Source organism: Lissotriton helveticus, chromosome 7, assembly GCF_964261635.1.
Source record: "Lissotriton helveticus chromosome 7, aLisHel1.1, whole genome shotgun sequence".
In the NCBI taxonomy this organism is placed as follows: Eukaryota; Metazoa; Chordata; class Amphibia; order Caudata; family Salamandridae; genus Lissotriton; species Lissotriton helveticus.
Window position 1 is genome coordinate 1,264,177,105 of NC_136068.1, and position 15,818 is coordinate 1,264,192,922.

General features: G+C 45.3%; 1 protein-coding gene across 3 annotated transcripts in view; it reads right to left on the reverse strand.

The window, feature by feature from the left end:
* The window catches only part of EME1 (essential meiotic structure-specific endonuclease 1), a 97,909-nt gene that overhangs the window by 14,272 nt on the left and 67,819 nt on the right, over nt 1-15,818 (reverse strand). For all 3 annotated transcript variants that reach the window (XM_078654460.1, XM_078654459.1, XM_078654461.1), the window contains exons 7-8: nt 9,868-9,983; nt 8,549-8,738 (exon numbers count right to left, since the gene is read on the reverse strand). In XM_078654460.1, coding sequence (XP_078510586.1) covers nt 8,549-8,738; nt 9,868-9,983 — 306 coding nt within the window. The remainder of the gene's footprint in view (nt 1-8,548; nt 8,739-9,867; nt 9,984-15,818) is intronic.

Sequence of the window (15,818 nt, forward strand, 5' to 3'; positions counted from 1 at the left end):
ACATGGCAGTATATTTTGGCCAGCAGGCGCACTCACAACACAATTAAAAGGAACTACTATTACCCAATGTAACGGTACTCTATTCATCCACCTTGGAAGCTGGAAGTGTGAGTTGGTCCTGCTAGGATGTGAATTGATGACCTTTATAACATAACTGCAGATGTCAGCAGCAAGCGTTTAAAACACAGAAAAATCTTGCTGTGAATGTATGTGTGTGTGTGTGTGTGTGTGTGTGTGTGTGTGTGTGTGTGTGTGTGTGTGTGTGTGTGTGCGTGCATGTGTGTGAAAGAATTAGCATGAAATAGCATCCCTGCGAGTGGGTGCAAAACATGACTGATTCTTAAAGTAGGCTTTCAACAGGTAGACGTATAGTTGAGGAATACCTGTGATTTCCCGTTTCATGTCTTAAGTAAATAATCAAATATTCAGTTTCCCTGAGGTGCAGAAACGGTTGGGTTGCATTAAGGATGCGAGAGGTTTTGCTGATTGCATTACTGAAGAAAACACCATCTCTGATCTGACTTGGCTTTGAAGCTTGTATTTCAGTACCTTTTTGGCACCACCCAATTCGGTTCTAGGAAAAAAGTCGTTTGGATTGGACTCTTTCTACACCCAAAAAAGAGCAGTCGGGTATTAAACAGGGTGCCTGTTCGCTCGCCCATCACTGTATATTTAACAGCGAGTAGTCTGTTTTTAGTTGTGTCTGACATCTTTATGCCGAACCAGCCTGGGAAGCCCCCCTTGCCTGGTCGTAATTCCATTCGTGCCCCTCTGCAATGTGGCCAAACAATGGTGGGCCAAAATGGAGGCAGTTTTTCAATGCTGACTGCCACTCAATTGTGTGGTGGGAAGTCTCGACAGTCAGTCAGTTGAGAAGTACTGTTTGAGTTTTACAGCTGGCTGTGAACAGCCCTTGGCCTAGCGACAGCTCACATCTATGTTTAGCTGCTCCAGCACCCCAGAGGTGTAAATCAAGCATTTGAGTCTTCGGATAAGATACACTTTGAATTTCTCGACAGGTGAGGCCTTCCATAGACAGTTCGGGATTTTTTGTTGACAGTTTGCTCTTGCCTTCATTGCATGGCGGAGATAGACTGTGGTTAATTGCGGGTTGTCTTTTGTCTTAAGTCACTTCAGCGATTTAGCCAAATCCCCTTCTCACGTCGCAACAGCCATTAATTGTTAGTGCGGGATTATTACAGAGGGTGCATCCTTTTCAGTCTTGGCGGGAGCCAACAGGTCTTGCACAGGGAGGGATCCGGAGGTGTGGGGGGGAGGGGGACTTGGGGGCTGTTTGTGTGTGTGTTTTCAATACCAAAGTGTATATATATAAAATAAGAAAACACGGGGGTGCATTGCGGTAAGGGATAGAGACCTGGGGCACAAGAAGAGAGAAGCGAAACAGAAACAAGCTCTCTGCATCGCTGTGGCGGGTGGAGCACATTCCTTTGAAGTCTGATGCGGGGGAGCGAATTCCTTTGAAGTCTGATGCCGAGGCTCAGACAAATGGTGTATGGTGTGCTATGTGCACGCGCCTGGCTCACATGCACTGTACCTAATCCGCAGTTTGGGTAGACGTTTGAAAGCCTTACTATAATTTCGCCAAACAATCATTGCTAAAGCAATGCTGTAGGCTCGACCTAAAAAGGCTATCTTGAGGAACAAAATTAAAATTTAAGTTACCACAGCAAAAGACTACCTTGGGGACAAAATAAAATAAGCTTGAGCCGTCACACCTTCATGATTTTCCATATGCAAATGATGTCTAGGCCGAATTGGAGTATTCTTTTATCACATGCTGGGTGGGAAATCGTAGTGATACTAAGATGTTGTGGAATGGAGTAGGAAAGTAGCCCCAATGTGAATTTTTGTTTTTCCTCCCAATAAATGGAAGCAAAGTGTTTTGCAAGAGTGTAATTTATTTGATAGGAATTGCTTCAAGAAAAGTTTTGCTATGGGTAAATCAGCCTGTTCGGAGCGGTCTGAAAGAAAGCAAAGTTGTTTTGTAACTGATGCTAAGAATCCCCCCTTTTTTGTGTTTTTTACTTGCTTGCAAAGGATTTGCCCAGAAAGGTTAGCATTTCTGAAAACTTGAAACATTTCTTAATTCAGCAAGAATCATTTGTGTAGATTGGTCAAGCTTCTAACAAAAGGCTAGTTGAATTCTCAAACTAGCAATATAATTGGGACAGAAAAGAAACTAGTAACAAAATATAGCACAAAGTTCCCCAGTAGGACTAGAAAGAAAGAGTGTGTGTGTATAGAGAAAGACAAGAGGGAAAGAAGAAAGGGAATATTCCCGCTTGGGAACTAGAACCCTCACACACCCAGCAAGCTAGGTGTCATGCTTCATCATATGGGTCCTGCTCCTCGTCAGACTGGCGGTGCAATGTCTGACGGGCACCCGCAAAGGGGCTCTTTAGCGGAGATCTTTTGTTCCAGCCATATGGTGCAAAAATTGTGTAGTCGTGACTAAGTGGTGGTGATTAAAAAAGGTAAGTTAGTCCACAAGGATTTTGAATAACGTGGCTGACTCCCTTGGTTAAAATAGTGGGAGGGGAGATAGTCGCTACGAAGGTAAGTGGCGAAGATATCTGCAACCCTCTATTTAGGTCGACATGTTTCATGCTAATCTAGCAATTCCTCAGGACCTTGGTGTCTAGTACTACACAGTGAATTAAAAAACTTTTATACAACCTTTATTTTGTAGGTCTGTGATGGGCAGGCCAACTGGTCCTGCCTCAAGTGGTGCAACCCTAAGTGTGTCCCTAAGGTGCCCCGCAGTCTGCTCCTGTGGGACCTGCACAGAAGAGTCAGGGACCCAAACGGCGTGCGGTCTCTGCCTGCAAACCTACCCCCACGTACAATCCGTGCGGGATCCGGAGCGAAAAAAGAAGAAAAAAAAACAGAAAAGAAACTGACAAAAATGTTTACATCTGTAACTTTGTATTGAAGTTGAATCTATGAAACAATCCACATTTGTGAAGCGCAAACCACTCACCCTTACGGGTCTCAAGGCGCTGGGGGGGGCCGTAGTCAAAATTAAGCGAGCTACTGCCTAGAGTCACATGGTGCTGAGCTGCCCCCAGAGCCGGGGATCGAACCGTGAACCCTATGCTCCAAAGTCAGCTGCCCTGACCGCTGCACCACACCTCTCCACCAAACATCCAGATACATACCACTTTCCTTGTCTCCCTCAACCCATCCCAATCCTCATATTACTACTATGTTTGTACTGGTTGATTTAATGCCTATTTGATTCCCAATGTTAGACTAATGTTCTGATTTGTTACCTTTGCCTCAAATTGTAAAGCGCTCTGATATCCTTCGGGATCAAGTTTGCGCTATATAAAACTTTATAAATAAAAAAAAAAAACAAGCAAATATTTGAACTGGTTTGCCAAATATGAGGGCTGCAGGACTGGGTGTAGGTCATCCAGGGAATTCTTTCAACATTCTTTGAGAATTAGAGACCAAGGAAATTGTGGCTTGCTTGGATCCCCCCAATTTCTGTTGCCCAGAATACCCTGCAAATTTAAAACTAGGCCTAAAAATACATTTTTACATATTTATGTGGTGGTAAGCAACAGGATTTGTATCCAGTGGCAAATTCCTATCATCGCTCAATAAAAATGGTTCCCCATGAGGGTGGGCGTAATATTCGGGTTAGGGACTGTGAGCATAAGAAGTCAACCCAGTTTTGGCCCTTCCCTCATATGCCCACTCACACGTAGGATAGTTTTTAATCAGTGTGGATGTGGAGCAGCAGAATGATAGCTATTTTGCAATTGCTAGCAAATCCACTCATTGGTCGGACGTACATGTGAGGCAAGTTTATTTATAGCCACAGTTTGAAATGTTATTTACAGGATATGCGGAGCACAAAAAACTTAACGTGACCTTTCTCGTTCCCTCCGTGTCTCAATGTTTAGGTAAGGACTTCGTAAAGCTTACTGGGTGCTAGCCAAGCCAGAGACCAAAAACTCCAGCAATCCTTCATGCTGAATTTAGTTGAAAACTTCCCTGACAACTGACAAACACAGTGTTAGCCTACTCTTCTGCTATGCAATATACCCACTGAGATATGTGGAGGGGAGGGTATAATTTGTATGGGGGAGTGGGGCAATGAGGAAATGCAGGAGAATGGGATATGTTCTGCTTCTTTGCATGGGGGACACCCACCGTCTGTCCCCAAACCACAAAAGCATACACGAAGATTATTTCCCTCCTAGGCTGGTGACTGAACCGTCATGGTAAAGTAAGCAGAGCCTGTAGATTAAAGGCTTCAGGGCCTGTCCGTGCTAATTTAGTATTGCCTCAGTCCTTGTTACCACGCTGCTCATTCGCACCTTTAAAGATTAACTTCTTGCTAAATAAACTGCATGACATCTTTCTTGCAGCTGCTCCTGCCTCCAAAGTTAGCAAACTCCCTAAATGAGGCCAGCCAAGGACATTATATATATATATATATGATTTTTATTGCTATATTATTTTCTCCCTGTGCACCTTTTATTATCGTATTCCTTCTCATAGGCTTTTATTTCCTGCGCCTTGATTGCATATTTTCGGAGTCATTCTTGGCCTAACACAGGGCACCTGAGACCAGATCGAAACTTGGAGCCTTGCATCTTGAAGTGACATGAGCGCAATACACAGGCGAAGAACCATTGCCATACGTCTGGATAAACTAGACGTTTGTTGCAATGTTTATGGGGCCATCACAGTATTTTTGTAAGTAAAGCGAGTCTGTGGAGTCACAGGATTTGGGGCAGGAGAGCCCTTGTTCCTAGCATGTTCCCTCCTTGGTTCCGCCTGGTCTGCATTTGTTACCTCCCATAACGACTGGACCTTTTACTGGTGTTGTTACATGGACTGCTTTAAAAGTCGGTGAGCACTATTTTATTTGATGGTCTTCCCCTATTCCACCCACTAGCTCACAGCACCCTTTTATTTAAATTTTTACTAATGGCAGTCCACTTTAACTATAGCAGCCACATTAAAAATTTATTTATTTTAGCAACGCGGTCCGCATTTAGCGGCCACGCTTATTTATTTTGTTTACTAGCACCCATGCGGCGCTTCTCATTAACACCGACCGAGCCCCTTTCTTTACACAAACCGCGTCTAAAGAAAGGTAGACGGCCGACATTCAAGTGAAAGCGTGGCATAGATGCTTTTACCTCCCCCCAAAAAGCATGTTTGTCAAGTTGACTAACAGATGCTTTTTTTGTCAAAGCCCCCATGCTGCAGTTTCACTTTAATGTCAGACACGTTTAAGCTATTGCATTGCCAATAGCTTAAACTCTTGTTAATGCGAGACCTATTGCATTGAAAATGCTTGTTGCTATTTTGGTGCTTTTAATTAAGTAAGAGCGTACCCCAGATGAATTTATGTGAAGATAGTTGATTAACAGATTTAATTTGCTAACTATTAGTGGCGTGAATTAAGCCCGCCCCCCACTTTCTGCCAGAACTCCTTAGATAAAGGACTGTTAGCATTTTGCACACTATGGAACTGGATAGAGGGCAGATGAGCATTATCATCAAAATTCTTCAACGTAAGGTGATGTTGTCAGACCTCCACAACTGGATCTATTTTAGAAACAGCAAAGGACATGCTAATTACTCTTTGACTGACTGAATTTGATAATCGTCTTGGCTGGGAGTCAATAGCATCAAACCTCCGAAACTAGTCATCCCGCCCTACTGCAACCAACTCCCATCAGATGCAATATCTCACTTACCATGACCGTTCGAATAGTGTGACATCACTTTTCTGGATTGCACAGTGTTAAAAAAGTGCACCTACAAAGATACTGTTTCCAAACACACAAATAATAAGAAGGTACACAGGCTATAGGTAGTAAGATCCGGTATTTGCTGCTTTGTAAATGTGAGAAAATTGAGTTTAGCCATAATATTTGACTGACACTATGGCGTAATAGGCACAGATCACCGTTCCATGATTCTCCCATATCACTAGTTTTTTTGGGGGAAGAAAGTCTGTTATCCTTGCGTGCCAGGTGAACCCAGTCAAAAACGTGGAGAAGTACAATTTACCAAATCTCATTGACAAACCATACATCGAAAATGCTTCGATCTTGGGTGGTGTTTTGGTCTGTCGCTCTCCATTGTGGTACTGCCCCATAATATAGGTCCCCCCATTTTAAAAGTGTTAAGTAAGGAATGGCTGGGGAGGGGGTAAGCAAGAGGAGATAGTTAAACATATCTTTACATTAGTGAGCTCAGCTCCTCTATTGTGCAGGATGGGAGATTGCCACACCCCAATCGGTTACCAAAATGCAATTGGTTGGAAGAGGCTAGAGAGAGGCTGTGTAACCATCTCCCCACTTTGTTCACTTATCTGACCTCTAGGCCGGAATTATATATCAGTCACACTCACTCTCACTGCAGCACACCCTTCACCCAGTGCGCCTAGCACAGAAAGAAGCGGTGCACCTAATTTCAACAAAAAACACCTGCCTGTACTGAGGATCCATCTTTCTCTGAATGTGAACCATGGTTTTCCCCCATGCATGTAAGGGAATCCTTTGCCTTTTTGCCATAATACAGAAGCAAGCAAAGATGCTGCCAGGAGGCGCACTGACTGTGCACCAGATAGAGGTGTTACCCAGTCAGGGAGACCCCTAGGGCACATGTTCTCAGGAACGCTCCATCCATTCCCCAGAAGATAGGTCCAGTGCACTCGCTTACAGAGTGATCCCTAACCACACTTTGAAACCTAAACCACTGCTGCGGACGGCTCAAGGCTGTGCTCAGCTGCAGGAGTGGTTGCAGGAGAAGGGTAGCGGTGGATTTTAATGTATGCCACACAGAAGCAGCTGCCCATCAGCTGGTGGTTTTTTGCCTGTGGGGAGAAAGGTGCAGAGCCATCCCAGAGGGAAGGGCCTGCGGCCAATACTCCACTGTGCAAGGCCATATACCATGCAGTGGGGAATTGGGCCCGGAGTCTGTGCATGGCCAAATTGCTGAATTACTTCAATTCCACTGGCCATATAGGACGATGTTACAATGACTGGATGATGTCATCAATTTTGTCATTTAACCCCTTTGCTGCGGCGGCTATTCCGCCGCAGCGCTAAGGGGGAGGCGGGCCGCACGGCGCTCCCGTACTCATGACGGAACCGCTCCGTCACGGCCCGTGGGTGAGCTGTGCTTGTGACGGAACGGTTCCGTCACGGCCCCGCCTGCTCTTTAGAACGTCAGCGCAGGCGCGGAATTCGCGGCGAGTGGGCCATGACTGAACCGTTCCATCACCAGCACAGCCCACCCGAGGCTCGTGACGGAACGGTTCCGTCACGAGCATGGGAGGGGTTAACATGTCATGACTGATGTAATGTGTGAGATCTTAAGTCATGCATGATGGGGGTGCACTTTATAGTTGGTTCATTAAACTGTAGTTGGCAAATTTCAATTTTAGGGTTTTTTAAAATGTTCGTTCTTAACTTATTTCAACACCTAACTGGAACGCCACTTTAACCCTTGGTTTCTTCAGTGAATTTTTTATTTTTAAAAAAAAATAAAAATGAAGATACTATTCCCATACTCGACTGTAACATCACTTTAACCTTGTATTTTTTTCAGTGACTACAGAGACATATAAAGATAATACCTTGCAGTCTGTATAGTTAGATTAGAGTTTCCATGGGAAGAGTTTTGTTTTGTCATCCACCTTGGCTTCGCCCTGTAAAAAGTGGCATTCCAATACATTGATTTCGCATGTGAATTGACAAAGGAATTCTGACGCAGCTATGGGGAAAAAAACGGGTGAACGGAATTACGACAAATTTGGCAAAAACTTAGAACAAATGGGTTCAGCACTTCAGCGTCCAGACTGGTTTTCCACACCTTCAGCTTTCATTTTCTTAGTTCAACTTTCATTTATTTGCTTCTCCTCTTTTAACTTTAATTTTCCTTAAGAGGACACTACAGCTCCGCAGGCATTGCTAAAAGGCCAATTGCTTGCTGCACGTTTCATCTGCAGTGCACCGCATCCCATGTGGCCACTTCCTCTAAATCAGACGTCTATATTGGAATGCTGTATTCCATATTGTAACATTGTTTTTACCATTACAAGATGGCCAACATGTTTGCTCTAAAGGTGGTGGCCACGCTGAAACTTCAGAACAACAATATCACTACATGGGTGACACCAGCTACTATGTTTAGTTTCATTATTGCAAGCAGATTCCCAATTTGTTGAGATGGCAACATGTTTTCTTTTTGTATCCTGTTCATTAATCTTGCATATGTTGTTAAGTCTGTATCCGTTTTAAAGATGTTTTGTCAGACGGTGGATGCATGAATGAATCGATGCATGAGTGCAAAAATTAGTGCCAGAGTGCATGCATAATGAGTTACCAAGTGCCTAAACCCATCAATGACACAAAGTGCATTTCATTCATAAACCAGACCTATTGACATTTAGACTTGTTTATGCTTAAAGCGAATAATGGTTAAACTATTGTGAATTATCTCTGCCGGCTTTGCTGTGTCACAGATACCTTGCCATATCTAGTTGGCCTACCTGTGCCAGGAGTTGTGGAGAGGGGTATGCTGCCGCCACTGCGTTGGCGATTTCCACACTGACTCTGTTAAACTGTTGCAGCTGCCGCTTCCAGACTTGTAGGAGGCCCTTCCCACAACGATCCACCCGCACTCCGCCAGCCCAGTCGTTCTCCAAGTAGAAGGAAAAGTTTGTTTCTTCACGTTGACGCCTAGGGTGGGAGAGACTTGTTTAACAAATGCCTCTTCTGTTACCTTTTAAAAGTTGTTATTCTTTGGGTGTTAAGTGGCTCCTTGGAATATCAACACTAAGACCCAATACGCAGCAGTTGGAGAGGAAGATATGCCCTTTTAGATAATAGACAGCTGCGCAGTTAAAACGTTGGAAAAAATAGGGAAATCGTGCGCTTACGCAGTGGGCAAGCAATTGAGAAACAAAGTCTCAAGCAAAGTCAATTACCATGGCTGAAAATAAAAGTGGGAGGAAGAGAAAAATCAAGACAAAGTACTGACTTCAGTCAGTACTGAAAGTACAGGCCAGAACTTTTGGAGTTCTGGCCAATAATCTTAAACATTCCACCAAGTGTGAAAAGGCAGCAAAAAGGCCCAGAGGAAAATTAAGATTAGGTTTACTAGCAGCTAAGGAAATTATGATAGGTCTGTACAGTTTTGAGGCCTTGCCTCAGCATGTTTATTTGTGCAATCCATCTCTCCAAAAAGGTGGAGCAGACACATTCCAAAGGCGAAAAACCAAAATGATGCAACATCAGCAACAATCGTTTCATCAGGACAGATTCAGGGATATACTTAATAAGGTCATTTGACTACTTCAAAAGGTATAAAACGTTTGAGGAGAGGAGCAGGTTACAGGAAGAGTACCTCTTGAGCATGAGTGAGACTAGAGAGGAGGCAATCTAAGAACTTATAGTTATCAAATGTTGTATAAAATGACAAGATAAGCCCAAACAGGCATCCTTAGCTTAAGGATGTCCTTCACTGCAAAAACATTTACATCTAACTTTAACATGATGGAGCTCGATACTCCAAAAAGTGTAAAGCACAGCAAAAAATTGTATTAATGGTCCGGTTAGATTTTTTTTTTATTCCTTAATAATATCTAGCAGTCTATATTATAATTAGAGTCGATCACCCATCCCAACTGAAGAATGACCAATGGAGCATTCAGTGAGTTACAGATTGGATACCTTTTCCCTGGGATCAGAATTTCTCTCCCCTTTCTCAGTGCTACACAGAAATAAACTTTATATGATGACCAATACGTGAAAAGCTGATTGTAAGCACATGTGTATCCTCCGCCTCCAAGGCCCACCCCTCACTTACTTGAATGGTGCCTCTGCCACAGATTTGGTGAACATGCTGGCGAACTCGCCAAACTCCTTCCAGGTCTCCACAAATCTGACTTGTATTCCAGTGTGCAGCTGGATATCCACCAAGGCCTTACATAGAAGAGAGGTTGCTGGTGAGAAAAAAGGTAGTACAAGAGCTCCTATCCCCCTCCCCTGCACTCCTCCCTGCAGCCTGCACTTGAGGACACACCTAGGGAATGCTGGACCCAAGTACAACCTGAGCTCTTTCCTAGACCAACGCAGTGCAGTCACACCAACTATCAGATACCAAGAGGAAGGAAGTGCAACCACATTCAGTAACCACCCAGCCCCCCCCTAAGAGCTCAACAGTATCTACAGACTGCACCTTCCTCAACAGGTACAGAACTCAAAGGCAGGACCAGGATACCACATTACTATAAGGACTTGTCCTGAGGGTTGATCCAATTAAACTTTACATGAAGCGGCTTCAAGGGCGAAGGGAAATTGAACTACTGATCAATTAGGTTAATGGAACCTCTCTGTACGTTCGAATATATGAGGCCCTTAAAAGAGAGCAATTCCCCTCTCTGAAGTGCTGTCGCATCTGGATACCTGAGCATCTGCTTATGTAAAGCATAACCATACAAAAACTGAAATTCTTCCTGAAGCATCACATCTTTACCCTTCATCTGCACAATCCAAAGGCTAAAGGGGAAGACAGTAGTCCAATGCATGTGCATGTTAGGGCATACAAACAGAAGTATTGGTAAAGGTGAAAGCGTCAAAGAAAGACATGTAATAGAACAAACACAAGTAGAATTATGTTTGTCATGCTATCAGCAAGGGCAAATTCACCTTGTCGCCTGGCTCTATGCCAACCTCGTCACAGAAGATCCTTGACTCTTAATACTGGTGGGCTGTGCCTACTAGATGGTGTGTTTATTTGTGTGATGAGTAACAAATCATTCTTATACAGGCACATGGGCCTCTGTTTATTTGAAATTGGTGCAGGTACTGTGCAAAAAGAACAAGGCTAACTAGATATGTTGCTACTGAATGCAGTACTGCATCTTGCAGAGAATAGCTAACTTAATCCATTTGAAATTAACCATGCTTCCATGCTGGAATAGGCTTGGGGCCCAGGGATCTCTGGGACAGTCACAAACACTTACCAAGTCGATGGGGGCCTGCTGGCTCAGTGGGCTAATGTATCCACTGAATTGATCTGTGTTTGAAATCACTGTCACAAATTCTAATCCTTGTGGTCCACTTATCCTTTCATCCTCCGAGGTCGATAAAATGAGTACCCCGTAATTTGATAACAATAAACATTTGTTATTGAACACCAAGATGACCCAAGGGATAAACGGGCACTTTACAAACACACACTATGCTAGCCTGGGACCAGAGTGTGGCGGAACATGAGCATCCATTATAGAAAAGTGCTAGGAGCTACAGCCTGTATAGGAAAGTATCCCTTTTTGCCACTGGTAGTGACTGATGTGCACTGGGTCCCTGCTAACCATGCCCCAGTGCTCTTTCCCTAAAACAAGGTAAACCCCTGCAAGTGCCTAGTAAGTGCTACCTGGGGCATGGGTACCATGAGAGGGTCCCTAAGGACTGCAGCATGTATTATGCCACTCCAAAGTACCCACATACAAATTGCAAGCAAACTGCCATTGCAGACTGTGTCTTGGTGCAAACCATGTGTGAAAACACGACATAGCACACTCACTGTGTGCCATGCCAAAGCCACTGCATGAAACATATGTAAGTCACCCCTACAGCAGGCCTTGTAGCCCTAAGGCAGGGTGCATTACTTTACATGTGAATGCAGATATGCCCCTATGCGGTCTAGTCCAATTACTAGAAAGTACAAGTGGACAAGTAAGCCATCTCACATATATGTATTATGCACTGGTCATTGAGAGTTCCCCAGCCACATGATGGCTTTACTGAAACCTATGGTGTTTGGTATCAAATACGTTTCCTTTATAAATCTGTACTGTTGCCAGCACAGAATATATTATGACATGCACAAAGAGGGCACTTTAGGAGGTGCCCCTGAAAACCTACAAGTCCTATAGTCTAGCAAGCCACCAAAGACGAGTTTCTGACCCACCCCTTGGAGGTGAGAGCCCACGCTCTCGGAGGCCAGAAACATCGCCTGCAGGAGGAAGGTGTTCACATCACCTCCAGCAGGATGGCTAGAGAATCTGCATACTGAGGCCAGGGGCTTCAAAGGCACTGCCGCCTTTGATATGTGCCCCAGCTTTCCTCAGAGCTGGGAGATGCCAGCCCCTGCCCTGAGGCTCTTTTGGTATCAGGACAGTCAGGAAATTAGCTATGCAAGTAGGCGTGATGCGACACCAGGCTAGTCACACCTCTACGGTTTGCTGCCTGATGTTCTCCACGAAAGAAGGGTTCCACTATTTTGTTTTTCCGGGAATTAGAATCTCTGGGACAGGGTTATGCCCAGTCCCCACAGGAAGTGGTCATATAAGAAGTGTAGTGATCCCAAGTGTAAGAAGCCCATTGGCTTCTACCCTTCACCCCCCTAAACGCCCCTAAATTTAGTATTTAGGAGGCCCCAACACCAGGAATGCAAAGTCACCTGATTAAAGAAGAACAACAAAGAAGAGCAGAAGAACGCAACTGTGGACTAGCTGTGGACTTGGTGCCAAACCCAGTCTGCCTTCTCCTGTCCCAACAAAAGGAAAGACCAGACTAGTCCTGCAACTATGCATCCTCTCAAAGCCTCGGAGGGCTGCCAGTACTTCGCCAACCAGGCAGCATCTCCCTTGAAGTAGAGGAGATACTTTCATTTAGCCTGCAGACACTGACCGCAACGTCCGGTTCACCGATCTGCTGACCACTCTGTCCACCAATGCAGGAGCCGTCCAGAGGGAGGTCGACGAGCTCAAGGAGGTCAGATCCATCTCCCCACCAAGGGTGGATGCCAGAACCCTTAGGAGCTGCCATGCACCAATACCCGGGGTACCGGTCCCCTTGCACCAGCGAAGGTTTATTCAGTGTCCAGTCTGGGCACCAACACCGCCAAGAACGACCTACCAATGAGGGACATCAGTTTCATGGAGGCCATCGTCGAGAGTGGCCCTGCTGCCTTGCTTTGTCCTCATCTCCAAGTCGACTTAAAAAGTGAGAGCCTCCAACGCAAGCAACCCGCCAGACAAAACAATTCTGGCCCGAGCCCCACAGCCCGAATCTGAGCCTACCGACGGTGTACCCTTGCCTCAGAGACCCTCAAGAACCAAACCTCACTTGCAGCATTTTTCTGTTACAGGTTTTCTAAATAGACTTCCGCAGTAGCGTTCGAGGCTAGCCTTGCAATCAGCACCTCTGTACCCAGACACACCAGGGCAGGTAAACCAAAACTGCTGGTGGTTCTAAGGACCTTGGCACCCTACTTACCTTAAGTCCGGAAGAACAACCTTGTAACTCGATTGCAAGTACTCCAATGCAGTGTATGTTTCTACATTACCGCATTTGAGGCTCATGCCAGAAATCTTACAGCTGTATTTTCTGTGTTTCCGAAAATTGCTAACTCGAAAAGTACTTACCTAATCTCATAGATCTTGGTGTCTAAATTAATACACTAATCTGTTATTTTTCTAAATTGGTGTCAGATTTCCTTATTGAGAGTGTGTCTCGTTTATTGACTCTTTAAATGCGACCGATACCTAACACTCCTCTCTGATAAGTCTATGGCTGCTTGACCACTCTACCACAAATAGAGGGGAGGAGTCAAGATGGCGGGCTGACACCGCCGAGTGAAGGTTGCTGCACGGAGCCGCTCTGCCTGAGGGACGAACGCTGCTAGCCCATGAAATAATTTTTACTTCACCTAAAAACATGGCGATTTGGAAAAAGCTCGCAGACTAGGGACAAGAGGAATCAGTACGCGGCACTTACGTAGCTTTTCATCGACGTTAGTAAACTTACAGTTGGCAGATCGGGATTGCCGATTCGGTTTTGCTTTTCTGGCTCTGCATTACTATTCCGCTCTTCTTGGTGAACTACTCGGCGGCTGGACTTCAAAATTGATCTAATGTTACGGGTTCTGCTTCGACACTGCGGCAGGACTCTGCTTCACTCCTGGAACTACGCCGCGGCTGGCCTTGCTAACCTTGCTCGCACGTCAGGGGGAGTAGCCAGCTTGTCGACTCCACTGCAGCTGGGAGCTCACCTGACACTACGCCCAATCAAGCGGAGTACGCCGCTGAGACCAGAGGAGACGGAAGCAGGGAGAGCGCTGATGTCCACGCGACAGACGAGGTCTACACGGAATCGGAAGACCTGTCAGACGCGGAGTCAAGTACACACAGGTACGATGGCGGCAGCGGCAGTAGGGCTAACGGTAGTAGGGGCGCCAGGCTCTAACAACGAGTCTCAGCCGACCCAACAGTCCCAACAGACACATACTACGAATACTAATGCTAGCAGCGGGAAATCTAAAACCCAGCCTAACAATACAAAAGCTGACGATACTAGCGCAGCGGACCTACGCTATGATACTGAGCTAGTGGAGAAGTGTGGCTCACTGGTTAGAGGAGGCAGACCTGGAAGCAGAGGTCAGCCCGGGACCAGGGTTCAATTCCCAGCTCGGCGGGGTCTTGAGTCCTAAAATGTCCATGGACTCGACAATTCTCGCTCCGGTGCCTACTCGATTCACGGGTTCACACTCTGCGACTCTGGGCAATAGCTTGCTTAATCTCCACAACGGCCCCTCGCGGTGGGATGCCTGGCTTTCACCTTGCGGATACCCTGCCGGGGTTATCTCACAGGGGAATACCAGGACGGGTTCCCTAAGCAAGCGCTTAGAAACCGCTTGGTGATTTGCGCTATATAAATTCCTGTACATTTACATTTACAATTATGAAGGGAGGTAGCTGTGCTGAGCCAAAAACTAGATCTGAGCTAACAATAGAGGCAAAAACGAAAAAGAAAAGCAACAATAAGGATGTAGAGACCACGAGAACGCAACTACTACCCTACCAGTCAAGATCTCAACTTTGGCTGAAACCACGGCGGGGAACACTATTGGAGGAGGGGTAGTGGACGAGGTGGTCAAAGCAGACAGTACTGTGATAAAGAGTCTAAGGAAGGGATCGGACAAGCTGCCCCACACAAATGTTAACTTGGGTTCAGCCACTAATCCACTAACTCTGGAGATATCGCATGGGTGCCAAACGACCATGCAGAGAGCAGAAGCAACCGAGGAATTACTATCTCTGGTACATGACCAAAGGGTGGATGTTGACGAACCGAATGTTAATATCAATGCCCAATCACAGATAGTTCAAAATAAAACAAAGGAGAAACTATGCGGCGATGGTGATGGCCTATCTCAAGAATCTACAGTCATATCAGATGAAGACTCTAATTTAGAATACGACGAAATAACAGAAGAAGAGGGAGTAAACGATACACTTAAAGCTTTAACTAAAAAAACTATAATAAGAAAAAAAAAGACGAAGGGCAAAACCATGCAAAAAAATCTGTTATTAAAGACAGCTTCAAAAGAATTGCCAGGAAACAAGAAAAATCGCCTAATCGATGATAGCCCTCTGAGAAGATGGATAGAGGCAAAGGGAGGAGTCAAGACTATGGCTTTAAGACTCTCTGGCGCCAGTCCTGATGACACGATCTGCATACAAGGTCTTAAATTAAACCACCCTATGGACCCCTCAATAGATTCTAGTCTAAGTGCAGTATCTCTAAATCAAGTGGCACCAAGGAATACGACTTTAACACACACGGAAAGGAGTGGTGAGCCCAGAGCAGGGGGCTTCCCAATAACCCCAGGAACCCCAATAATCTCTCTTACTCCTACTCCTACTCCCACTTCCAATACTTCCTCTACTCCTCCTGTGTACACTGTAGAGGCCAACGAATCTGAAGACCAAGTTCACGATGTAGTAGCCAATAACCCTGATCAGCCAA